At 38.9% G+C, this 25,427-nt stretch overlaps 2 protein-coding genes across 8 annotated transcripts in view; one reads left to right on the forward strand and one right to left on the reverse strand.

Moving 5' to 3' along the window:
• Positions 1-25,427, forward strand: part of LOC111874531 — a 154,487-nt gene that overhangs the window by 27,484 nt on the left and 101,576 nt on the right. The window lies entirely within an intron of this gene.
• LOC111874529 (membrane-bound transcription factor site-2 protease) overlaps positions 10,170-25,427 on the reverse strand; it is a 90,144-nt gene continuing 74,886 nt past the window's right edge. For 6 of the 7 annotated variants that reach the window (XM_023870102.2, XM_033755482.1, XM_033755481.1 and 3 more), the window contains 2 exons: positions 23,564-23,744; positions 10,170-11,464 (listed from right to left, as the gene is read on the reverse strand). In XM_023870102.2, the coding sequence (XP_023725870.1) occupies positions 10,872-11,464; positions 23,564-23,744 (774 nt within the window). In that variant the 3' untranslated portion in view covers positions 10,170-10,871. The remainder of the gene's footprint in view (positions 11,465-23,563; positions 23,745-25,427) is intronic. The other variant, XM_023870103.2, reaches the window with a different exon arrangement.

Genomic DNA, 25,427 nt, shown 5'->3' on the forward strand with positions numbered 1-25,427 from the left:
AAATGCTTCATGTAGAAGTTGGCGATGACTGGAGATAGTGGAGAGCCCATGGCTATACCGTCAGTCTGTTCGTAGAACTGGCCATCGAAGCTGAAGTAGGATGTGGTTAGGATATGGCGAAAGAGTCTCAAAACATCTTCGGGGAAGTTTCCTCCTAGTAGATTCATAGTGTCCTTGACTGGCACTTTGGTGAAAAGCGATACCACATCGAAGCTAACCATCATATCATAAGGGTTTAATCGGAGGGATTTTATGGTGTGGACAAATTCAGCAGAGTTTCTCACCAGGTGTGGGGAGTCACAGGTGTAGGAGTTAAGTAGGCCAGCCAAATGTTTGGCCAAGCGATAGGTGGGGGAGCCAATGGTTCTGATAATTGGTCTTAATGGTACGTCAGGTTTGTGTATTTTGGGCAACCCATAGAGTCTCGGTGTTCTGGAACATTGTGGTCGTAGTTGTTGGCAGATCTCTTCAGGGAACGGGGACTTCTTTAGACAGAATGTCCATCTGTTTTTTTACACTCTGTCGTGCTCATGTAAGTGCATTAGTGATTGTGTTGAATGACAGTTCATGTGAAAGAACTGGAGAATGGGAGATGTGTCCGATTTTGGTGTGCGTTTAGCTGGAGCATGTGTGACAAAAACTGTCACATTATTAGGTGTATCGAGAGCAGGAGTTTCTAAGGCTATGGCAGCATACATGAATCTTAGGAAAATATCAGTGAAGAGGAACAGTAGGCGAAAACCAACATTGACAGAAAGAGATCATTGTACATTGAGAAGGATCGTTTCAAAAAATCACATAACTACTGTAGTACGGGTTACAGCAGGAAAGAATATTCATCATGAAGACCATTTTTCCACAAAAACTGTTTGACCTGATCTTCACAAATCCAACATCCACAGTAGGGCCGGAATTTCTAAGACTCTTAATTACTGAAAGTAATGCTCAGGTGTGTAAATAATGGTGTCACAACCATAAAACCTGGACATTAGGAATTGAAAATGCACATGTGACATCAGATGAGTCATCCTTCACGCATTTCCCTACACCAGGAAGAGTTTGTGTTTGGTGCGCACTGTAGGAAGCATACCATCCAGAATGCCTGGTTGCAACAATGAAACACAGGTAGATTCTGTGATGGTTTGGGCGGCAACATCATGGTACAGTATTCTGTTGGCCCCATTGTTACCCTTCATGTCCAAATTACTGCAAGGGAGTACATGGACAGGTTGAGTAATCAGGTACATCCCATGGTCCAAACGTTATTTCTGAACAACGCAATTTTCCAAAATGACAATGCCCCCATTCACACAGTTGCAGCTGTTTGTCATAGTTTGAAGCACATGATGGTGAACTTCAGCATCTTCCGTGGTCAGCACAATCACCAGATCTGAACATCATTGAACCACTCAGGTCAGTTTTGAGACTAGAGTGAAGAACAAATTTATTAATCTCAGAAGTGAAATAAATTCAGGATGGAAAATTGATGGAGAAATCAATTGAAGAATTTGCAGTAGTCCTTTATTTTGTTAAATTATAAAAGGAATTAGACAATGGTCTTATGGATTGTGGCACCATGTAATCTTGTAGATTGGGCAGCAATGTTGCAGATGAATATGCTGGCTTCATTTTCAGGGCTGAAATGTGCAGGTTAAAGAAGTGTCTCAATTCAGTAAAGAGGTTACAAGTACAGTATCTCTTAGGTTTGCTTGCACCTGTTCTCACTGTCTGTTAGCTAGCGGATTTTCTTATTTTTCCTTCTACCCTGAAGATGGAGGCCATACGTTCCTCCGAAATGTCAGTTAGCACCACATCTACACGGTGCCACATCCCAGGAGACTGCTTTCTTCTTAGGTTCAAATTTCTCATCTGCAACAAAAATTTATGGGGGTCCTGAAAAGGGCCATCTTTCTTCATCTACTCTTACAGTTCCACTTTTCTACCTAAAACACTGTGTCCCTAGAAAGTAATTCCATTTTCATCTGAGACAGTGAACTTGTGTGGCCTTTACAAAGATTATTACTTACTTTCTGCACTGGCTTGGATGAGGCTCCTTTCTTTAACCCATTACCTTGTGTCTGTGCAGTCTGCTTACATAACAGTCAATTTATGGACCTACACATTTCAACCCTGAAGGTGGAGGCAGGTCCAGAATGTTGGTATCCACCTACAAGACTATAGACTATTAGAGCCTAGAAGACCAAAACTGAACAATCACTGCTGTGAAAAACTCACAACATATAACAGGCATATTAAGGGCAGGAGAAGTCTTAAAAAATGCAAAAGGAGAATCCCAAAAGAATAGAAAGGAATATATAAGGTATATTTTTAACTGACACATTTAATTCTAACACTGACCATTACAAAGGGAATAAAAGCAAAACTGAAGCAGTGGATATGAAATGTTTGAGAAGTAGTGAGGGAAGAACAATTAATAGAATTAGAAATTTTAGGAAGCTGGAATTTTAAATTTGCTAGAGCGAGTTAAAAGAGCACCGATTTGAACAGTTTGGCCATTTGTAAATAATGGATAGAACAAGGTTACCAGATAGAGCATTAGAAATAAAAGTCAAAGAAAAGAGAACAGTGGTTAAGCCAGATACTAGAAAAGATCAAGAAAAGGAAGAAGAAGACAAGAAATGAAAAAGAAAATACTGTGGGAAGAAAGAAGAGACTGCAGATCTTTTGTCTGTCAACCATACAAAGGGGACAGAAATGCCAGCAGCAGCAGCAGTAATAGTGGTGGTAGTATTAGTATTAGAAGTAGTCCATGTTTACAAGGCTGGCATCTATAGCAACAACTATAAAGAAACATTTCTTATGGCCACATTCAGATGTAATATCATTCTCATATGAATCCAAAACACCAAAGGATCTTTCAATAAATAACGTATAAAAATATATGGTGATATGACATCTGAAAACGAGGATAGTGGAACAAGAAGAGGCAGTGGTATGGTAAACACGTTTCCACAGCAGCAAATAAACATGCAATAACAGTTGTTTGTTGCTAACTTTGAAATCTCAACTCCATAATTCTCTACATATTACACACATGATGGTACAGCTGATGTTCTCAACACTGTGGTATGTCAGAATGTCCAACTCTCAGAGGTCATTTTCACTGACATCCATGACTCAGATCACCTACCAACAATCTTTAGCAATCTGGACTCAGTGAGAGCAAGGGAAGTTTTAAATTAATTTCAAAAACTGAATGGGAGCCATTTTGAAGCCTTGTCTCTGGACTATCTCCAAACAGCAAAATTCATGCATCTAATGAAGCTGATAAGGCAGCATGTTATATTACAGCTTCTGTAGCTTCGGCATACAGGCTAATTGACTAGAAAAACTACAATTTTTGACAGGAAAGAGAAAAGAAAGCTCAGAAATTATGGTAAGAAACCAGGGATCCAGTAGGCAAAATGATAGTAAACTGGATCACCCACTATATTAGGAGAATAATCTGCAAAAGATAACACCAAAGATGGAAGCAAAGCTGGCAAGCTATGATCTAACACACCTAACAATGACCTCTTGCAAAATCCCTCTTAAAAAGGGGTTGGCCAAAGTCACCATCTGCAATATGTGGTCCCTTATGCCCCACATTTTATCCAATCTATAAAGCCAACTGCAGACTGCTTAGAAAATCAGTTCATAGTGCATGACTTGTGTGACTGTGACCACGGATGACATGTGGGGGCTAAGGTTGAAGAACTGCGGGCTATCATTGATGAAGACACCTGTAACATTCCCACAATGTGGCATCTCAAAAGAAATGCAATCCTTGAAATTAGGAAAGGTGTGTGGTTTTTATGACATTCCAAATAAATGTCTCCAGAATCTTCAAAGAAGACATCTTGTGCATTTAACACATTTATTTAATCACTCATTTTGGCTTGCTCACTTCCTGGCACCTTGAAAGGAAGCAAAAATTGTAACTCTGAAGAAACCTGGCAAAGACTCAAAATTTTCCCAAAACTTATATCTGATCAGCCTCTTGTCCAATTCAGACAAAATATTTGAGCAGCTGATTTTAATAGCGATCCAAAAAGATACTGGGAAGAAAACTTACTAAACCCAAGTCAATTTGGTTATAGAGCAGATTACAGTATGACACTTCAATATATGAGGCTGGTGGATCACATCACGCAATAACCGTTTCAACAATAATGTCGACTGCTGTAGTATTTTGGGATAGCAAGAAAGCCTTTGACACAACATTGCACCCTGGCCTACTATATAAATTGTCAGAATTAGAGTTTTTGGAAAGTCTCATTAAGATAATCCCTTCTTCCCTCATTAACAGAAAATTAAAAGTCTTGATAGAAGGTGAAATTTCTACACCCAGAGAAGTAGCTTTTAGATAAAGGCTCTATAGTGATATTTATTTCATAATTTGATCAGCACTACCCATATTACATTTCCCATGTATTTGTTTTCTGAGTTCCTTCTGTCTTTTAGTAAAATTACCAGACATCCTGATTTTCCGGGACCATCCTATATTTTTTCAACGGCAATTCTGGACACCAATTTGTCAAGAATTTGGCCAAAATGTCAAGGTTTATCCTGGTTTAGAGAATTTATCTTGATATAAGGGAATTTTTTAAGTTTGGGAAGTTAGGTTGGTCATGTCAGTCTCTTTAACATCATAAGCATCATGAGTGATCACAAATGTTGGCAATCTTGTTGTGCACAGCAGCATCATATCTTGTTGTGAATCGCTAAGAGATGTGATTGGATTTTGAGTTATGCTGACTTAATATGTAGGTTGCCTCGTAGGTTGGCAGGTTATCGCAGATTGCATTTTGTTCACGATTTTTAAGAGTAATTTTACCTCTACTCACTCACTTATGGAACTGAGCCCTTCTTGAGAAGGCACCAATTGTGCAGCTACTCAGGAACTTCCCAGCATTTCATGGAAACCGAAGGTTCATTACCGTGTTCACAAGAGCCCTCCACTGGTCCATATCCTGAGCCAGATCTATCCAATCCATACCATCCCATCCTATCTCTCTAAGATCCATTCGAATATTGTCCACCCACCTATGCCTTGGTCTTCCCAATGGTCTCTTTCCTTCTGGTTTTCCCACCAATATCCTATATGCATTCTTCTTCACCTCCATTTGTGCTACATGCCCTGCCAATCTCATCCTCCTTGACTTGATCATTCTAATTATACTTGGAGAAGAGTACAAGTTATGAAGCCCCCACTGTGCAGTTTTTCCAACCTCCTGTTACTTCAGCTCTCTTCAGTCCAAATATTCTCAACACCCTCAGTTTATGTTCCTTCCCTAATCTTTAAATGCTGAACATCTGAAATGTTTGTAGCTTGAGCTGGCCAGAGTTTATTTAAATGCCCACTGTTGCTCTGTGTTTAAATGCCCATTTCTGTAAGGCGCTTGCACTGTATTTGAAAATGCTCTATCTAACACAATTTTTATGATAAAAGAATGGAATTAACATTGTTTTTATCAGCGAAGAATACAGTGTCGCATATTATAACACAAGATTTGAAAGTATGTAGACAAACGTTATAAACTATTTTAAATTTTTTCTTGCAGTTTTGATGCATACTGTAAAAATAATTTTCCCATTTCTTCACATAGTAGTTCTGCCTTATTATAATAATTACTGCTTGTAACACTTGAAATATTTTTGCATTCTCTTGTGCCATAAAACAGTTGGAAGCAATAAAGTCATTTGGTTCTATGCTGGCAAGTTTCACATATTTGTCACCCTCTTCAGATATTCCAGTATTATGATTAAACAGAAAAGTAACACACAGCCTTTCAAGAAAGACTATATGGAATATTAATTTTTTCCTACTTCAGTGCCAAGCCCTGCCATTGCAGCTGCAAGAGAATATTGCCCTTTCTATGGTTGCATCCAAACGCTTGCATCACAGCTGAGATACAGAGTGAATTCACTTTTCTGTGAGTTAGCAGTGAATTTGAATATTGTAGTTTCATTTTCCCATACAGTGACAATGAAACGTTGTTCAGAAGATGATGAAATTGAAAGGAAGTTGAAATGCAAGATATGTGACGCGAGACTGTGCTTCCTTGGGTGCTTCAAGGAGTATCACACAAAGGCGAGATTCAGTTACATGACATGGGTTGAAACCTGTATATATGTCGAGCAGATAACAAAAAAGTATGTATACTGAATTTTACTGTACTTAATAATAAATATTTAGGATCATGCATGTTTCTACTAGTGGTGTGTGCATGAGCTTCCACTAGCAGCATATAAACACATGAATGCACAATTCAGGGTACTTTCGCTATGATGACCATACGGATTTGTGCACTCTAGACATTAAATGTTAATGTCAGAGACCAAGTTTCACACCCATGCAGAACCATAAGCAAAACTGCAGTTTCGTATATTTTAATTTTTGTTTTAGACAGACAAAAAGACAAAAGGTTCTGGACTGAATGTTAGCAAGCATTACCTGAGTTCAATCTCCTCTTAATTTCCTCCTGAATCAGGTTTTGATTTGGTATCATCATTCCCAAATATCTCAACTGTGCAACATTTTCGAAACATGTTACCTATCTTTATGGCCATGGGGATTCGTTGCGCTGACCATGTGACACCCTCTATCCGCTAAAGTTGGCACTAACATCGCCGACAAGCAGCGGTCACTCAGTCAGTATAGTTCACTTGCAGACTTAAACCACGGAGTTTGTATTTTTTGGTTAAATATCTTTATGTCATGATTTAGCCCTGGATTTTGGTGATGACAGCAATGTATACTTAGTTTTCTCTGTATTTACTTCTAGACCAACCTCCTTACTAGCGTCAATTACAGTTTCTTTGTTTTTCTTTATATTTATATTATCACCCAGTAGATTCACATCAGCAGCATAGACCGGCAGCTGATGTGTCCCGTTTAATTTCAGTTCCACCTGGTTTTCTTGGACCTTCTTGGATTCGTTGCGCTGACCATGTGACACCCTCTGTCCACTAAAGTTGGTACTAACATCGTCGACAAGCAGCGGTCACTCAGTCAGTATAGTTCGCTTGCGGACTAAAACCGCAGTTTGTATTTTTTTCGTTAAATATCTTTATGTCATGATCTTGCCCTGCATTTTGCTGACGAGACAGCAATGTATACTTAGTTTTCTCTGTATTTACTTCTAGACCAACTTCCTTACTAGCGTCACTTAAAGTTTCTTTGTTTTTTTTATGATATTTATATTATCACCCAGTAGATTCACATCAGCAGCATAGACCAGCAGCTGTGTCCCATTTAATTTCAGTTTCACCTGGTTTTCTTGGACCTTCTTACTTGCAAGTTCTAAAGCAAATTTGAAAAGGAGTGGCAATAAAGTATCTCCTTATTTTAGTCATTAACAACTTTTTTAGGCCTCAGAAAATTGGTAATAAGGAAGAGGCGTTAGGCAAAACCGAAGGTGCTTTTGCGTATCACACAGTTTCACTCAATCATGGTTTGTGTCCATGGATTGTATGTCAAAGCTACTCCAGACAACATCAGAGCCCAAATTTGCATGTGCTCATACCAAAGCAGAAGCCATTAATTTGAACGTGTATGAACCTCATGTTTTAAATGTATTGCAGTGTGATCTGGAAAAGGCTAGGTTTATTTCACTACTGACTGATGCATCCAATTATGAAGAAATAAAGATTTTTCCCATGTTTGTCAGGAATTTTGATTACAAAAGTGGAGTGAAAATTAAAATATTAGAGCTAAAATCATTGTGCAGTGAAAAATCTGTTATTGTGATTATTTGGTGACTGTCTAACAGAAAATTGTTTAGTAGGAAAAGTTGTTGAACTGTATGCTGATAACATGAATTCTACATTTGCAGGTGTTGAAAGGAAAGGCCTAAATAATGTTTTCAACAAACTGCAGCAAAACCTTGGGTATGGTCTCACAGGTGCTGGGCATGCAGGCCATATTTTCCACAACATTGTTTGAATAGCTACTAATACAGGGTGGGGCGCAGAAACTTCCTTTTTGTGAAGACGCATTGTGAAGGGAGGGGAGGTCACAGAAAAGTGGGGATAGGCTTGGCGAACGCAGCAGTCGCAGAAGTTTCTGTCTAATACCCCTCAGAAGGAAACATGAGGTGGTCGAGTGAACAGCGTGCGTTTGCTGTCGAAGCCTATTTTTCGAACAACCATTCTTACGTGGCGGTGCAGCATGCGTTCCGTGCTCACTTTGGAATTAAGCCCAGAGGTCCGGTCCCCGACCGGAAATCGACTGTTTTGTGGGTAGAGAACTTTAGGGCAACCGGGAGTGTGGTGAAAAAATCATCAGGATGACAACGCACCGTTAGGACGCCAGAAAATGTGGAAGGCAGTTCGACAGTCGATTTTGAGATCTTTTTCGAACCAGCTCTTGAAGAAATGCATCTAGGAAATATCTGGTTCCAACAGGATGGTGCCACGGCCCACACAGCCCGGCTTCGATGACAGTTTTGAGGGCAAAGTTCCCCGGATGGCTCATCTCCCTTCGAGGTGACATCCTGTGGGCAGCGCACTCACCTGGTACAACGCCCTGTGATTTTTTTTATGGGGATACCTCAAGGCAGAGGTTTTTAAACATCGCCCCACAAATCTGCTTCAGCTGAATGTTATTTGGCAGGAAGCAGCCCAAATTCTGGTGCACATGTTGGAACATGCAGAAGGGAACTTCAGAAAACGGTTGCATCAGTGCACAGAGAACAGTGTCCACCACCTTCAAGATATTTTGTTTAAAACTACATGATTTAAAACTTTAAAGTATGTTCTTTCATTAGCTAAACATAAATTTTGTCTATCAGCAATAATTTTTCTTTTATTCGCCTTCAAACACAGGAAGTTTCTGCGCCCCACCCTGTATTTTGCCTGTTGCTGTAGAGATGATGGGCTCCAAAATATGTTTGTACTTCAGATCTTACAAAATCAGAATTGAAACTATGAAGGACTTCTGTGACTTTGTAGAAAAAGAGTTTGAGATAAGGTTGGGTTATGCTCGAACAAGGTGGCTAGAACTACTGCCTGCTGTTGAAAGGGTTCTTAAATTTTCCTTGCCTCTGAGATTATATTTTCAGTCTCAGGGCAAATGACCATTGTTTCTACTAAATTTCTTTGAAAACTGTCTGAATTATGACTGTACTTTGTTCAGTCAAGCTGCATCTTTGCATGAAGCAGTGAAATAGTGGGAGAGTCCCAATATTTGAAGTAATTGAACACATTAATGGGCTGAAAACTACTTTGATGTTCAAACTTGAACATTGTTTCCTTTCTTCATTTGGACGGTCCTTGGAAAACTGGAAACAGAGGGAGAACTACTTCAAGAAGAGGTACAAAAGTTTCCTGTCACTGCAGTCCCATTCTCCGAAACTTCTCTGAGTTACTTTAAAAGACTGGACTAAAAAGCTTAGGATCTGAAATCCTACAGCTGGTTAATCTTGAACAGTACTTCATCTCATGTGATTGAAACTGTAAGGTCTGTTCAGTCAGCTGAACAGGAAATGTACAGTAAGTTATGTCTATGTGAAGTAGTTTGTAACCGAGGAAAATTTTTCTGAGTGGACTGCTAACAAAAGTTTGCCAGCTCAAAGATGTGTTGAAATGGTCTATCCCTTCAACCTTAACAATGCTCCTTTCTCAAATGTACTTAAGTTAGCAGACTTCCTTTTCTGCATTCCTGGAACCAGTGCTGCCACTGAAAGGGTATTTTCCCTCATGCATATGACATGGACCAGTGATAAAACTCAGTTTGGTATGAACACTGTGAAGGCAGTATTAGTGACTAAGGTAAATTATGATGAAACTTGGGCTGTTTTTAAAATGCTTCTGACAAAGAAAGACCTTAAGAAATATCACAAATCTGAAAAATACAGTAGCTTTGCTTCTTATTATTATTATAGGAAGGATGACAACAGTACTTTTACTGTATATAATAGGCTTTCATTGTAAACTATTTTTTGTGTCTGTAAAAATTAAACATTATCAATGGCCTTTTACTCCTTCCTCAACATTTGTGAGCTGTCCTGAATATGGGGCTGGGAAATCTGGTCATCTTATGTTTAGGGCTATTTTTTGCTTCATTAATCCATATGACCTCACTTCCAATTAATTCAGATTAGTAAGGGTTTACTGTTAACTGTATTCATGAACATAGCCACTTTCTGACCACACTTAACAATAACTAATCTCAGGAACTGGCGTTTTTATTACCATTCAATTATACAGAATCAAATACAATCATGCTTGCAGAACATTTGAATTTTTAACATGTTCAAAGAGCTATGTGGTTTGTACAAGAGAGGTTCTCAACAGAAGTCCTGAAGATGAAGGTTCAGTCCATTTACTGTGTGGCTGATGATAAAATCTGATTCATCTGTATTATCCAGAACTGAAAAAGTTTCAGATTGAATTGGAAATATGCACAGTGTCCCATGTGAAGAAATTCAAAGGTCAAAATATATTCCAGTTGGTAAAGGTTACCATCTTCCTCAATTACTAGATATCCCTATTTGTGTGACTTCCATATTTATGAATTCCAAAACAAGATGCATGCTGAAATGCAACTATATTGTGTGGAGTTAGTTTTATGAAGGCAGTCAATGTTTGGTGGTCCAGTAGGATGTGTGCAAGTCAAAATATGCTGATTTCATCAGGGCACTGAAATGCAGCAAGATTTTCACGATTGGTTTTCTCAACTGACTCTAGAATTCTGCAAGAAAGGCATCCATCAGTTGGTGACCTGACAGATGAATGTTTCAATTCTTTTGTTACTGGGGTGAATACACCACTAACTTCCCTTGGGCAAGTTTCTATGGAACCCCTCATAATACAAACAATTCCACAGTACTGTCATAAAAAAGCCCTTATTTTCGAAAAAAATAAATTCAGAAAATGGCAAATAATGTAATGGATAATAGATTTCCAAATATAAAAATAGTGCCACAAACAGTAATAAACACAGCTATTGCATTTCGCACACTCTTATGTTTAACTTTATGTGCAAGAAGGATGTTGCAAATTGCTTGTATAATATATTGCCCATCAAAATAGAAGCAAGGAATGATGTTTATGATTGCAAGACCAGCTGAGAATACTGATAAATACTTGCACATCTGCATAATTACTTCAGGAATTGCCGGTGGAATGATAGAGTATACTGGCACAAAATCACTAACCCGTACTGTATGATAAACTTCACTTGGATGACCTAGAAAAATTACCATTTTGGCATTAGCACGCTTAATGTATAAAAGTCTTGTGTGATTATCCAGTGAAGGCTTCAAACAATGCAGGCCTACACTACAATCACTAGCTGTTACACATATCTCATCTGTGCTCTCAATCACAACACGGCCAGGTAAACAAGTATGTGGTGGCAGTTCTGGCATATTTTCTTCCTTGTCCAGGTACTCAAAACAGAGATGGTCTGAACTCTTTGCACTGCAGCATTCAATTGCACCACCTGGCAGCTGTTCTGCTGTAAGAGTGACAATGGCATCACTGCAACCTTTCAACTGAAGATCAGTTTCATACTTCTTTTGAAGAATGAAGCTCTTATATATAAACGGTATCTGTAAGAGTAATTCTTACCACCAAAAAAGAAACCATGTAATCCTCATTAGAAAGATCAGTCAATTAATGGGTTTAGGGAAATAATCAGTGTTCACTGTGTGAACCTAACAACACCCATAAATGAAGATCAATGATTCCTGGGACACGACACATTGTACTTTAATAGATAAATACCAACATTTCATAGGAAACTCCAAAACCATCTTCTATCCTGAAGATGGAGGTAGCACATTCCTCCTAAACAGATACCTATTCACCAACTTACATGGCATGACACTCAAGGGAGCATATCTTCATAGTCACTACCATAAGAACTTAACTATTTTCCAACACTTTCACTGGTGCCTAAGGGGCTCCAATATGTACTTCATGCTGTAAGGCGTGCGAGTGTACCTGAAAATATCAGGGAAAATGTACCTACAAATCACAAATTTCCCACTGTATAACACCCCTGACTTCCTATTTAATCTCTGTCATGTATAAATACTGTATTTTATTAGCATTTTGTCATATCATACAATAGACAAAAATGATTTCATTATCTTAATCAAGAAAGGGAACAGAGTAATAGAAGGAAAAGAAGACCACCCACCAGAAATGAGGATTCTTTATGGGAGTAAAATCAAATAAATCACTATTCAGTAAATTTAATTATACTAAAGACTATCATTTCTTGTACATCAACATATCAGAGGTCTTGGGGGCAAAATTGATGAACTGAAGTGTTCAGTAGTAAGCAATAATATAAATCCACACTTAATATGCCTATCTGAGCATCACATGTCAGATCAGAAATTATGATACAGCAAGTTCCAGACCTATGTACTGGGAAAAAAAGTATGCCCGTAACACTCATCGAGGAGGTGGTGTTTATATATTGTAACGTGTCGCGATTCCAGAAGAGTCACTTCTATGGAAACGCTAGAATAGACCGTTGCATAGGAAACAACAATTGCTCTATTGTAGTTCTAACAGGAGTCTCCATGGTTATAACAGAGGGTTCATTTGCCTAGCAGCGGCCGAGGTTATAAAAGCCCAGCTTCGATGAGAAGTCTTCAGTCTCGGAACAGTATTCGAAGAAGAGAGTCTCGGATCAGCCTTCGGAGAAGAAAGTCCCGGAATAGCCTTCACAGGAGCCAGTCGTGGAACAACCGCCAGAGAAGAGAGTCCGGCATCGCCGAATTGTTGTGAGCAGTAGTTGTACCACTGCAAGTGTAAATGATTGTAAAGTGTGTGTAAGGCGAGCGAACGAAATAAACTCGCTATATCAAACAACGGCGTGAACTTATTTGTCGCGTTATACACCCAATGTGTGACAAACTGGTGTCAGAAGTGGGACTGAACTTTAACACGCGTCCTACAACAACAATAAAAAAAAGGGAAAATGGAAATGCAGCAGATAATGGAACTCCTGCTGGCCTGGCGAGAAGAAATGGCTGCAGAAAGAGAAGCCTTCCAAGCAGAAACGAGAGCCATCCAAGCAAGGACGGCCGCCATCCGAGAAATTATGCGCACCAGCCACGAGAAGATTGAGCCCCACCCAGAAGCGATGCAGTCCGTACTGGAGCATCAAGAGGTCCCCGCGGAAGAAGCCACGATAATGTCGGTCGGAGAACCGAGGAAACGGCACAGGGACCGAAAACTGGCCGCGGAGCGCCGCCGCCAGAAAACGAAGGATTTAACGCGGGCAATTCGTGGACCCCCGAAGAAATTGGCCGTTACAAACAGAAAGACATCCCATCGCGCGACAGTGGCACGACGTTGGAGAAAAGATTTCAAGAAGGAAACTCCCAAGGGAACCTTCGGATGCCAGCGGAAAGAAGTGGCCGCCACCGGGTCAAAGATCACAGAAGAAAATAGACGTTGGAAGTATCCTCAATGCAACACTGGCACAAAGGACAGAGGTCTGAAACGGCGACTACGAGTCAGCAACCAATTGAACGACCCAACCAGGAATGCCATCAGAGGGTGTAGATCAGGACAGCAATCACACCTAGGAGGGAGAATTTGTAAGACGACCATCTACGAGATTGTCAGCGTGAAGATCGCGAAGCAAATAGCCGGATCTTCTGTCAGCCTACAAAAGCACAAGAATTGGAACTTATGGAGTGCTCGACCCCCTTCAAAGCGGAAAAAGGGAAACGGCCTTTATGGGAGGAACCGGTAAAGTACCGGCCTCCCCAACAAGGATGGATGAAGAATGAAAGTGAAGGATGAGTGTGATACAACAAGATCGGCAAATTCCCGGCTATGAAAGTGCTCGGGACGAGCACAGCTGAAGAGAGGGGCATATGCTGTAAGACGAACAGCGCAATAAGACTCGCAAAGGACACCAAAGCCGAATGCAGACGTTGGCAACAGAACACCGCGAATCGAAACCGAGGGAGAACCTTTAGGCTGTTCGGGGACGAACAACCTTTAGAAGGGAGCAATGTAACGTGTTGCGATTCCAGAAGAGTCACTTCTATGGAAACGCTAGAATAGACCGTTGCATAGGAAACAACAATTGCTCTATTGTAGTTCTAACAGGAGTCTCCATGGTTATAACAGAGGGTTCATTTGCCTAGCAGCGGCCGAGGTTATAAAAGCCCAGCTTCGATGAGAAGTCTTCAGTCTCGGAACAGTATTCGAAGAAGAGAGTCTCGGATCAGCCTTCGGAGAAGAAAGTCCCGGAATAGCCTTCACAGGAGCCAGTCGTGGAACAACCGCCAGAGAAGAGAGTCCGGCATCGCCGAATTGTTGTGAGCAGTAGTTGTACCACTGCAAGTGTAAATGATTGTAAAGTGTGTGTAAGGCGAGCGAACGAAATAAACTCGCTATATCAAACAACGGCGTGAACTTATTTGTCGCGTTATACACCCAATACGTGACAATATATATAAGATCAGAAATAAAATTTACTGTTATTAATTTAGCACAGTTCTGTGATGAAAAGAACATAGAAATTTGTACACTTAAGATTTTGATAGCTAAAACTAACATATTTGTAATGTGTATATATAGGTCACCTTGTGGGAATTTTGAGTACTTTGTAAATAAGTTGGATAAAATACTCAAGTTACTCTATAAACCAAAAATTGAATTTATAATATGTGGTGATTTTAACATAAATAAATAACGTAAAACACAGTTACTACTGCTGTTGCCATAATATTGTAACATGTTATATCAAATATCAAATACGGCATGAAGTTATTTGTCGCGTTATACACCCAACACGCGACAATATATTTCACATAGTACAGTTCCCAACTAGAATAAATGATGAGACCAAAAGCTCTGCTACTGATAATATTTTTATAGATAATGCAAGGATAAATTCATATGATGTTATCTCTGTTAGTAATGGACTATTGGATCACGATCCTCAGTGTTTCGTACTAAAAAATTTCAATTTTCTAGAGAAGAAAAAAATGCAGGGAATCACAACAAGATTAGTAAATGAAGCTTGAATTGCACAATTTCCTAATAACTATCTAATGAAAAGTGAGAAAATATATGTAAACTTAATGATGTAAATGAAATATTCAATTCGTTTTTAAATAAGTATTTACTTGTCTATGAGTCATGCTTCCTGAAGCAAAATGTAACAAATAAACACAATGATAACAGCTGGAATACATACCTCTTGCAGATGGAAGGAATCTTTGTACATTCTCAGTAGAAGCAAGTTACAACTATATGTTTACATCATACTATGAATAGAACTGCATGATATTCAGTTCAATTCTTTATTATTTATGTGCCAAGTCAACAGCCGCAAGGCCAATTACAGACTTAGCACAGTGTAGATGAAAGTAATTACGTGTAACATTATACAAATATTAGACAAACACATTATAAGTCAAAAATAAATTACAGGAAATTTCTTGGGAAAACACAACAATGAAGAAAAGTAAACAAACAAGCAAATAAATGATAATAATGGCAATAATAATAATAATTTCCTTATCATAAAACTAAGTGTTATTTAGAAGTGAAAAAGAAACAAATATTTAATTAATAATTTTGAATTGTTTCATTTTTGGTCTGTTACACTATCAATCACAAAGTCAATAAAAAGTCCGTCGAGTGTAACAATTTATAGGTCACTTCTTTATCACTTCTGCCTTACATGTTTCGGTTTAATAAAACCATCATCAGAGGCACACAGTACAAGCATGAAAACACTGCCGTTGTTTAAGATGTACACAGTTATGTTTGCTGCGTGAACGCTGCTACAATATGTCGACGTGTAAAAGCACAACACTTGTTAGGATTGTTGAATGCACGTTCAATTCTCGCATTCATCCGAAACTGCCCTCAAGTTAAAACGCCAATGTTAAAATATTTAAAATTTAAAACATTTGAAGTAAAATGTTAAGCTCCTCCTTGTTAATTCATCCCGAAGATGGGAGATGTCAGCTTGAGGATGTATGGCTTATGGTTAGATGTTTCCTATGTGCTGTGTGTTGTGTACTCAGTACACTAGCTATGAGCTACCCTCTATATACATCATTTTCTAACAACATGCTGAAAGAAGTAGACACGATAAAATTTCTTGGTTTGCAGCTGGATAATCTGACTTGTAAGGGATATATAGATTTTTTGCTTCACAAGTTGAGCAAGCTGTTTTTCTAATTCAAAAATTATCTTAAATATATATATAAATATAATATTAACAGTCTTAAAGCTAGTAGTTACTATAGGATTCTGACGATGTCCAAAATCCCAACATGTCAGTCTTAAAGCTGTATATTATGCGTATTATCATTCATTGGTGAAGTATGGAATAATATATTGGGGAAATAAATCAGACAGTCATAAGGTCTTTGTTATGCAAAATAAAATAATAAGAATCATGATGGGAGTGGGCCCAACTCATACATGTAGAGATTTATTTAAAAAGCTTGGCATACTGCCAATCCCATGTGTATATTTGCTCTCACTGATGACATTTGCTGTTAATAATCTGGATAAGTTTCAGACCAATAACGCTGTATATATGATTGGTACAAGAAGGAATGGCCTCCTTCATATACCTACAATACATTTATCATTCTATCAGAGAGGGGTATATTATTCACGCATCAAGTTATTTAACACTGCTGTCAAATATCTTAGTTTTAAAAAATATAAAAATCAATTTAGGCTTGTCTTACGAAATTATTTGCAAAGTAACGCATGTTACTCTATTGGCGAATCTGTCAAGCATGCAAGGGGGTCAAAAGTTAAAGAGTTAATAAATGGTCTGTTTGCTTGTATTATACATTGAGACTTGCTTGTTGTAAGTGGGGCAGTATGTATGACATCTGTGTTTATGAATGTTAATGTTATAATGAAACTGTATTGATGATATGGCTGGCCAATGTGTGTGCATGTGTGTGTGTGTGTGTGTGTGCGCGCGTGTGTGTGTGCGTGCGTGTGTGTGATGGCAAGCTGTGAATTTGACAGTGGTTTTTCCACGGCCTATGTGTGTTGTCTTGACAACTTGTGCTGTGAAGAAAGCAGTCTTCTGGGATTTGGCACCGTGTATACAGGGTGTCCCAGGAGGAATGTGCCAAACTTCGGGAGGGTGTTCCTTATGTTAAAGTATGCCGATATAACCCAAAACACCTATGTCCAAAGTTGAACGGTTACGGAGATAATGGCCAGAGAAGTGTCAAACTTTGACCGGGGTTACACACTTGTTGATTACAAAATACATATTAAAACTGGCAGGAATATGTGGATTCTGTAATGTTAATAATGTACGTAACATCAAACTAACTTGTGANACAAGTTAGTTTGATGTTACGTACATTATTAACATTACAGAATCCACATATTCCTGCCAGTTTTAATATGTATTTTGTAATCAACAAGTGTGTAACCCCGGTCAAAGTTTGACACTTCTCGGGCCATTATCTCCGTAACCGTTCAACTTTGGACATAGGTGTTTTGGGTTATATCGGCATACTTTAACATAAGGAACACCCTCTCGAAGTTTGGCACATTCCTCCTGGGACACCCTGTATGTGGTGTTAACTGATGTTCCTCCGAAATGTCGGTTAACACCACATATACACAGTGCCAAATCCCAGAAGACTGCTTTCTTCATAGTCACCGCTGTGAAAGCCTCAAATCTTACAACTTGTGCTGTCTCCGTGAGGCCTCATTATTTTTATTGTATTGGACCAAGGATCAGCAAATTGGACTTAAATTTGAGGAAGAAACTAGTGAAATGCTACATTTGGAGCATAGCTCTGTATGAGGCTGAAACATGGACACTCAGGGCAGTAGATCAGAAACATCTGGAAAGTTTTGAAATGTGGTGTTGGAGAAGGATGGAGAAGATCAGTTGGACCGATTATGTGAGAAATGAAGAAGTGTTAATTAGAGTCAGTGAGCAGAGGAATATCCTACATGAAATAAGAAAACGGAAGGCTAATTGGATTGGTCATGTTCTACGCAGAAACTGCCTTCTAAAAGAAGCTATCGAAGGAAAGATAGATGGGCGGATAGAAGTGACAAGAAGACGAGGAAGAAGACGTAAGAAGATGCTGGATGACCTTGGGGACAGAAGAGGATACTGTCATTTGAAGGAGAAAGCTATAGATCGCATTACGTGGAGGAATTGTTTTGGAAGAGACTGTGGACCTGTCGTCTGACATTACTGATGATGATGATGGACCAAGGATGTATAATGTGTAGTCCTCATGAATTTATGTGTGGCATGTTTCATATCCAGCCCTACAGGGTGGTGATTGGATCCATGAATTGAAAATAAATGTAAATCCTTAGCGTTTGTGAAGTGGGCCAAATAATGTTTTCTCTGATCCTGGAGCATTTTCCCAGCATTTGTTGAATCATTTCCAAGGATTCCTGAGCTGTATCCTGATCTTATGCAACTTAACAGTAATCTTGCGGCTGTTGTGGGAACTGCCCACATTCAAGCAAGTGTGACAACGCAAGCATCATTGCTTAGCAACAACGAGTAAACAACTGTTGCTAGGCAAAGATGCTTGCGTTGTCACACTTGCTTGAAAGTCGGCAGTTCCCACACTGTTTTGGGGAAAATAGTAGATTGGTTTCAGGTTAACTCATTGGCACTGAATCTAAAAAAACTCATTTTATGTACTTTAAAGCAAAAATGAGCCAATCTGACCAATCCACTTTAAAGTTCATGGACAAGCAAATAAATAGCACACATTGCATTGATTTCTTGGGAGTGACACTTGATTCGACATTATTCTGGCAAGGGCATATAACCAGAGTAGTACTACGTTGAATTCTGCTTGTTTTGCTATTAGAACCCTCAAATTGTTTTTAATGATAGAGCATTTATGGATGGTATATTTTGCATATGTTCACTCTGTCTTCCCTTTTGGGGAAATGCTGTTAATAACAAAAACGTTTTTGTAACGCAGAAGATAATTATAAGTGTTATTTTTAATGTGAGTCCCAAAATATCTTGTCGGGGACTTTTTAGACGTTTAAATATTTTACCTTTTTATTCTCCTTGCTGTTGCTGGTAGCAAAAAAATGCATCTAAATTTGTAATTAGCAGCAAGATATATACGATAAATACAAGACAAAGCATTAACTTGTATTTGCCTTCGGTTAACTTGACCGAATGCAAGAAAGGTCCCTACTTTATGGGTATAAAGATTTTCAATCATTTGCCATTTTGCCCCTCGTTGGTGTCTCCACCTTATCGTGGTGAGGGGTTTGAGTATGCCAAGGACCCTGAGAGCTATACCAGCGGTAGCGTAGCTACTGGCAGGGCCTCCCTTGCTGGACAGGTCAAAGGGTAGGCATCAGACGAAGAGAGACACCAAAAACCAAAAACTGATGCCGGAAGCAGCGTCATCAGCAGCGACTTGAAGCACAGAACAAATGATGCTCGAGATGGTTCAAGTTCGTATAGCAACAGGCGTGACCAGAGTGGTTTGAACGGCGACGGCACGTTTCCACTGCGATGTGGAAAGCAAATGGAAAAACTACCACATTATCACTTTTCCTGGACAGTCTCTTTCCAAAAACAGAAGATCACATTAAGTGGAGGAACTGTTTTGGAAGAGACTGTGGACCTGTCATCTGACAGTTACTGATCAATCAATCAATAAGGAAATTACTATATAATGTTAATAAGTTTAAAGTGGTTACTAAGAAATTTTTTTACAGGAATCTTTATACTCAATAAATGAATACTTCGAGTGGTCTGACAAATGAAATCAAATTTTATTTATGTTGCTGTTTGGGTCACATTTTTATATTAACTTACACACTTATTTTACATTTGTATATTATTTTGCAATTGTATGTGCATAACGTATCATATTACTGTATTACTGAATAGGATGTAATGTCTTTGTATTACTGTATTACCAACTGACAAGGCTGCTTGTTGTGCGGCCATTATTGTATCTTATTTTATTGTATGTGGACATCTTCTATATCCTAGGCGATGATCACTGTTATGGATTACTCGAAGAAAAATAAAATGAAAGAATGAATGACCTGGATGGGGGAGGCATTTAGCTAAATGACAGATCCCCATATCCATGGTGGTGTGTAGGGCAGCAATGAAAAATGTGCAGAAACATTTCCTAAATGGGATTTTAAACCGTGACTCCATAGTATACACAATTTAAAAAATGATGCACACCTGCTACCTTAACCATACAGCCACTATGATTGCTGGTAGAATTTTATGGCTGGCAAATGATAAAAAAATGTATCCAGTATGTTATATACCTGTACTGCCGTGATGAGAGGGGTGGTTAAAAAATACTAAATTACTTCGTCAGCCATCCCTTTGTTGGCTAATCCCACCTCTGGCACCACTTTGTAATGGCGTAGAGCGGGTGTGTAGGTTCTGACCCGCCTCTACCCACTAACTGTCACACCCCCAGGGACTGGGGTGTCATTTAATTACCCTAAACTAGGATTCTCCTCAACCTTAAACTGTTTCGTTGGATACGACTGCCGTTGGCTGCCTGGGGTCAGTTCTGCCTTCATCTGGACTAGGATAGCTCCGGATTGGTCTGGGAAGGGTTCGGTTCATGGAGGTAAATCATAAGTCTGCGTTACATCCTACCCTAATTCCACTGGTCTATTTACACACATATTTACAGTAGTAAGAATGCCGACATTCTGTTGGGCCTACACAGTATCTGTACATTGAATGGTTATCACTTCGATTCTGATCTCCCACCTAGGGTGTATGACTTGAGTCAGTCTCTCTTCCTTCATTCTCTACCACTCATTACACAGTTTCTATCCTATCCCATCCCGATGCTCGCAGGGTACACTGGAGATTGCACTTCAATGGTTTAACAAACTACAATAAAGTTTAAGTAACATGGCTAGTATGAGTAAATTGACTTACTTGCAGTAGAGACACAAACAATATCCACCATCCACCATCTTGTTGAACCCATGCCGAAACAGGGCCTTCAGCAAACTTTTCTAAATATTACATTTTGATCAACAGAAGAGCCAAAAAATAGAGCCTTTCTTTTCACACCTTTATATTCTAAAACAGCTGGCACAGCAGCTCCGCAAAAGGAAAGTTACCTCCTCCCTTTGTCCTAATTAAGGGTGGTGGTCTTCTATTGGTTCAACTTCTTTTCTTACAGACGAATCCGTGGCGTCTCATCCCTGTGTATTTGGTAACTTCGTTCTCCCCAGTGGCCTATTGAAGCGAGCTTCCCACTTGTGTGATTACGCACCTCTCCTGACTAAGACATTCTTGACCGAGTTCCACAGTCTGTGTGTTGCCATCCTTGCTCTAATCAATGTGAAACTCTTTTGCAATTCTCATAACATTTGGGGCAATGTGTCAAATTTCCCTTCTCAAAATTTGCGGCATAACAATAGCATCATCACAAATTAAAATATATAAGTAAATATTTTCAACACATTAATATTCAAATTACAGTCCTCCGCGATGTGACACCATGCAGTTTAATAGATAGGTACCAAACTGTGGCTTCACATTGCAGAAGACTGATGTGAGAACCTCTATAGTCCTACAAAAGTTATCAGCTGTAACAATAATCCTACGTAGTTTCCAAAGTTGGCAAGTAAAACAGTTTAAGACATTGCAAAGCAAGATCAGGTAGAGTGGGGAAACTGTGTTGGTCGAATGTTACTTTGAAGATGTTAAACCTATGACTTGAGAGCATGCCAGCATGTTGATTAATGCTGTAGTCACCCTACTGGCCAATAGTGGTATGTGAATTCAAGATGCGGAATGAGGTTAAACCAGCTCTCCGTTCAGTCTTCCAGTCTAACAGAGAAAGGTGCAGTGCTACAGGGTTAACTCACTCATTTGTTTGAATTTGACTTTGTGAAGTTTTCAAAACCTCCCTTTTGTACATTAGCACATTCTAACGAAGTGAGTGTAAATTATTATATTTTATTACCATTTTAGCTTGTTTTCTTATGTATAACTCAATTATTCCTCAAATTTTTACTACTGGGGGAAGTGTGCGAGCATTCCATAAATACCCTGAGCAGGTCAGTATGACAGATTACATTTTGCCTGTGTTCTCTACTTTGAAAAAATAAAAGTAGGCTTATAGAATCACCTTGTTGTCTGTGGCTGTATCCCCCATGTCACTGCCAAGCACTGGCTTGGTTAACACATTCTGGTGATGACTACACATGCAACAAATGGTTGGATGGCTTTATTTAAAAAATATGGAACTGTAAGAAGCTCTGGTTACGTCTCTGCTGCAAGATGAATATACAAATAAAGAGTCTATTTTTGTTGCAGTAGCCATGAACATACTTTACCAAGTTTTGGAAAGTTTGTAATTCCAGCAGGACTCCAGTTCTTTGAAATTTGACAACAGCCTTAAGATCACAGAAATCCCTTCTCTTGTACATTTGCAGCACAAGAAGAACAATTTAAAATCCAAAAGGAAAACACAGTTATTACTCCCCACACTTTCCTGGTGCAAGTGTGTCATGAGGAATAAATTTTTTTTTTATGTTCTAGAATTCCTTCAGATGTGGGCATGCAGTAGTGTAGTTGGTTGAGGAACTATGGTACCAGCCGGAAGGTTGCGGGTTCAAGTCCCAATCAGGTCACTGGATTTTTGAATTGACCTAACTCTTCCAAATGCACTATGGCCCTGGGGTTGACTCAGCCTCTAACAGAAATTCTTGGGGGTAAAGGGCGGCCGGCACGAAAGGCTGACAACCTTGCCGCCATCTATGAGCTCATTGTCTAGAAACTGTGGGAACCTCAACATCTCACAACCCTATGGTCCTCCACGGCCTGTTAATGGGATACCTTAACTTTACTTTTAAATTCCTTCAGAATTTCAACAGATGGCGAGTTGCTGCATTAAAACTTTTACCAGAGATTACTGAAGACAATTTTGAACATTTTATAACCTGTCTGCATTTACCTATAATACTTCACATTTTACCACACTTGCCCCACACTACCTGCTCCATTTCCTGAAAGATGGACTAGTCCTACACTCCGAGTTCCCAGATCCAAGTTCTCTATGGTGAAATGTACAGGTCCATATCCTTATCTGAAATTCATATCCTCAAATTTGTCAAGCCACTGCATTAAGTGAAAAAGAAGCCTTCAAAAAGGGTTTCGGAGGCATTCCAAAATTACCAATGATGCATCTATGAAGTCTGAAAGAATGAGTTACTGATTCCACTGATATCAGTGTAACTTTGTAGGGGTATTTTACACAAAAAGAAGTTCCTTGTATTGAAATTTCCCAAAACATCATGCTTCCTCCTGCAGCATACTCCCTTCAGGCATCTAGTCATTCTGTTCACACAAATATTGGTAGTAATAACCTTTGCTAATAATGAGCAATTTTGGCAAATGACACAGGTCAGCGGGAGAGGAGTACAAGGGTATGGAGACAGTGGGAAGTGTCTGAGTATGTACTGTCATCTCCACCATCCATGGAACATCTTACTGTCAGTTTGGTGCATTCTGTTCAAAATAAATTATAATGATGTATTACCTTATATTGTAACATGGCTAATGTAATTTCCTTACCTGCTATGGACTCATCATGCTCCTTCACAAGATCAGATGAGACACAGTAGCCAGGACTTGCATGGTTTACTGCAGACTGGATGCACTGGTACCAAGTATCATAGTCTTTAACTTGGCACTGATTCAAAGCCAAAACTTTATCTCCTGTTTGCAGGCCTGATGGACCCAGCAAAGGTGAAGCCTAGTACAAAAAGGTGGGCCTTGAAACACATCATAATGGAAGGGGAACATACACATATGTAAATGAACACAACACTGAACACAAGCAATGAAAAATTTACAGGTTTTATCACTGTATCTATGCATCATGCCATGAAGACATGCAGGCACCATGCATCTGTATCTAGGACAATTTATTTTAATTAATTCAATTCAGTTCTTTACTATTTATGTGCCGAGTCAACAGCTACAAGGCCAATTACACATACTGGCAATTAATGTAATAATAATGTTGTGTGGCTCCAGCAGATTTCTGGTTGTTCCAAAAATTAAGTTGGCAATGAAAGGAGACTGTCACGACACCATCCAGGATATCCAAAGGGAATGTACCGCGGTTTTAAATGTGATTCCACATAAGGAGTATAGTGACTGTTTTTGAAAACTTTTCAATCGATTCCAGCTATGAATTAATTAAGGAGACTCTTTTGAATAATAAAAAAAAAAAAAAGTGAAATTTTGAAAATAATTGATGTCTTGTATTTTTAATGAACACAGTCCTAACAGAATCTGGACACACTGTGTATGCAGTATTTAATTATGTTATGTGAGTCATTAACATACATGTTAAAAAAAAAGTCACAGAACAGATTTTTGTGGAACATGGGACTGTACTCCAAAAGGTCATGAAATAGTTCCAGAAATATGGACAGAGGATTGTCTGTTGGTAAATGTGAAACCTGTTTACACAACCACCAGAAAATCTAAGAGCAACTACGCTTATGAAGAAGCAGGATGTGGGGAACAAGTGAAAAGCAGAGGTTAGATCAAAATAAGTGAGAGCTGACTAGATGGGTAATAAAATCAAGATAAGTTACCAAACTGGTGTTGGTGGATTTTGTGAAACCATGCTGACAGGATTTAATTTAAACTTAAGGTATTGAGAAAAATGGTCATGTATAACAAATTAAAATAATTTGGAAAAATTATTAAGAATCAAGATGGGTCTGCTTACTTCTGTACTATAGGAAAATACCGTTGAGATATAATTCAATTAAAAATATGTTTCACGACAGGTACAAGTATATTAAAACAACCCATAGTAAGCCAGGGATGTTATCATAACCAAAAGATTTAGATGGTTTAGGGGCTTTAAAAATACCAGAATCAGAAAGAGGTGATAAGGATAGAAATTCTGAAGATGACAGAAGGGAGGGAACGTTCTCTGGAGGTCGATTGTTATAGAATAACTGAGAACGATTAGCAAATGAGTTTGCAACATCCAAGGTTGGAACAAATGAGTACCTAGGACCTAAAAGTTTGTGGCAATGGCATATTAGTAAAGCTGTCCCCATACTTATCTAATTAACTCTTTGACTGGCACGAAGGGTATTTAAATCCCACCCCTGTCCTGGCAGGCCCATTAAACCTTATGTCGCTAAAATGCATGTAGTTACTTTTTCCTATACAACTTCAACAAAAATTGGTTTTTAAAAACGAAATTTTTGGGAACTAATTAAAATACAATATTTTATGCAATAAATGCTTTTCCACACCTCTTTATTTGTTTTTCTTCGTGTGATAAACATTGAAACATGAAAGTTTGCAGAGAGCCACACCACAGCCTGCACACATGATACTTGTTTCTTTTCTAACCTTGTGCTTAGCACTCACGCGACACTTTCTCAGGGCACCATTCTTCTTGTTG

The sequence above is a fragment of the Cryptotermes secundus genome, unplaced genomic scaffold, assembly GCF_002891405.2.
Source record: "Cryptotermes secundus unplaced genomic scaffold, Csec_1.0 scaffold790, whole genome shotgun sequence".
Classification (NCBI taxonomy): Eukaryota; Metazoa; Arthropoda; class Insecta; order Blattodea; family Kalotermitidae; genus Cryptotermes; species Cryptotermes secundus.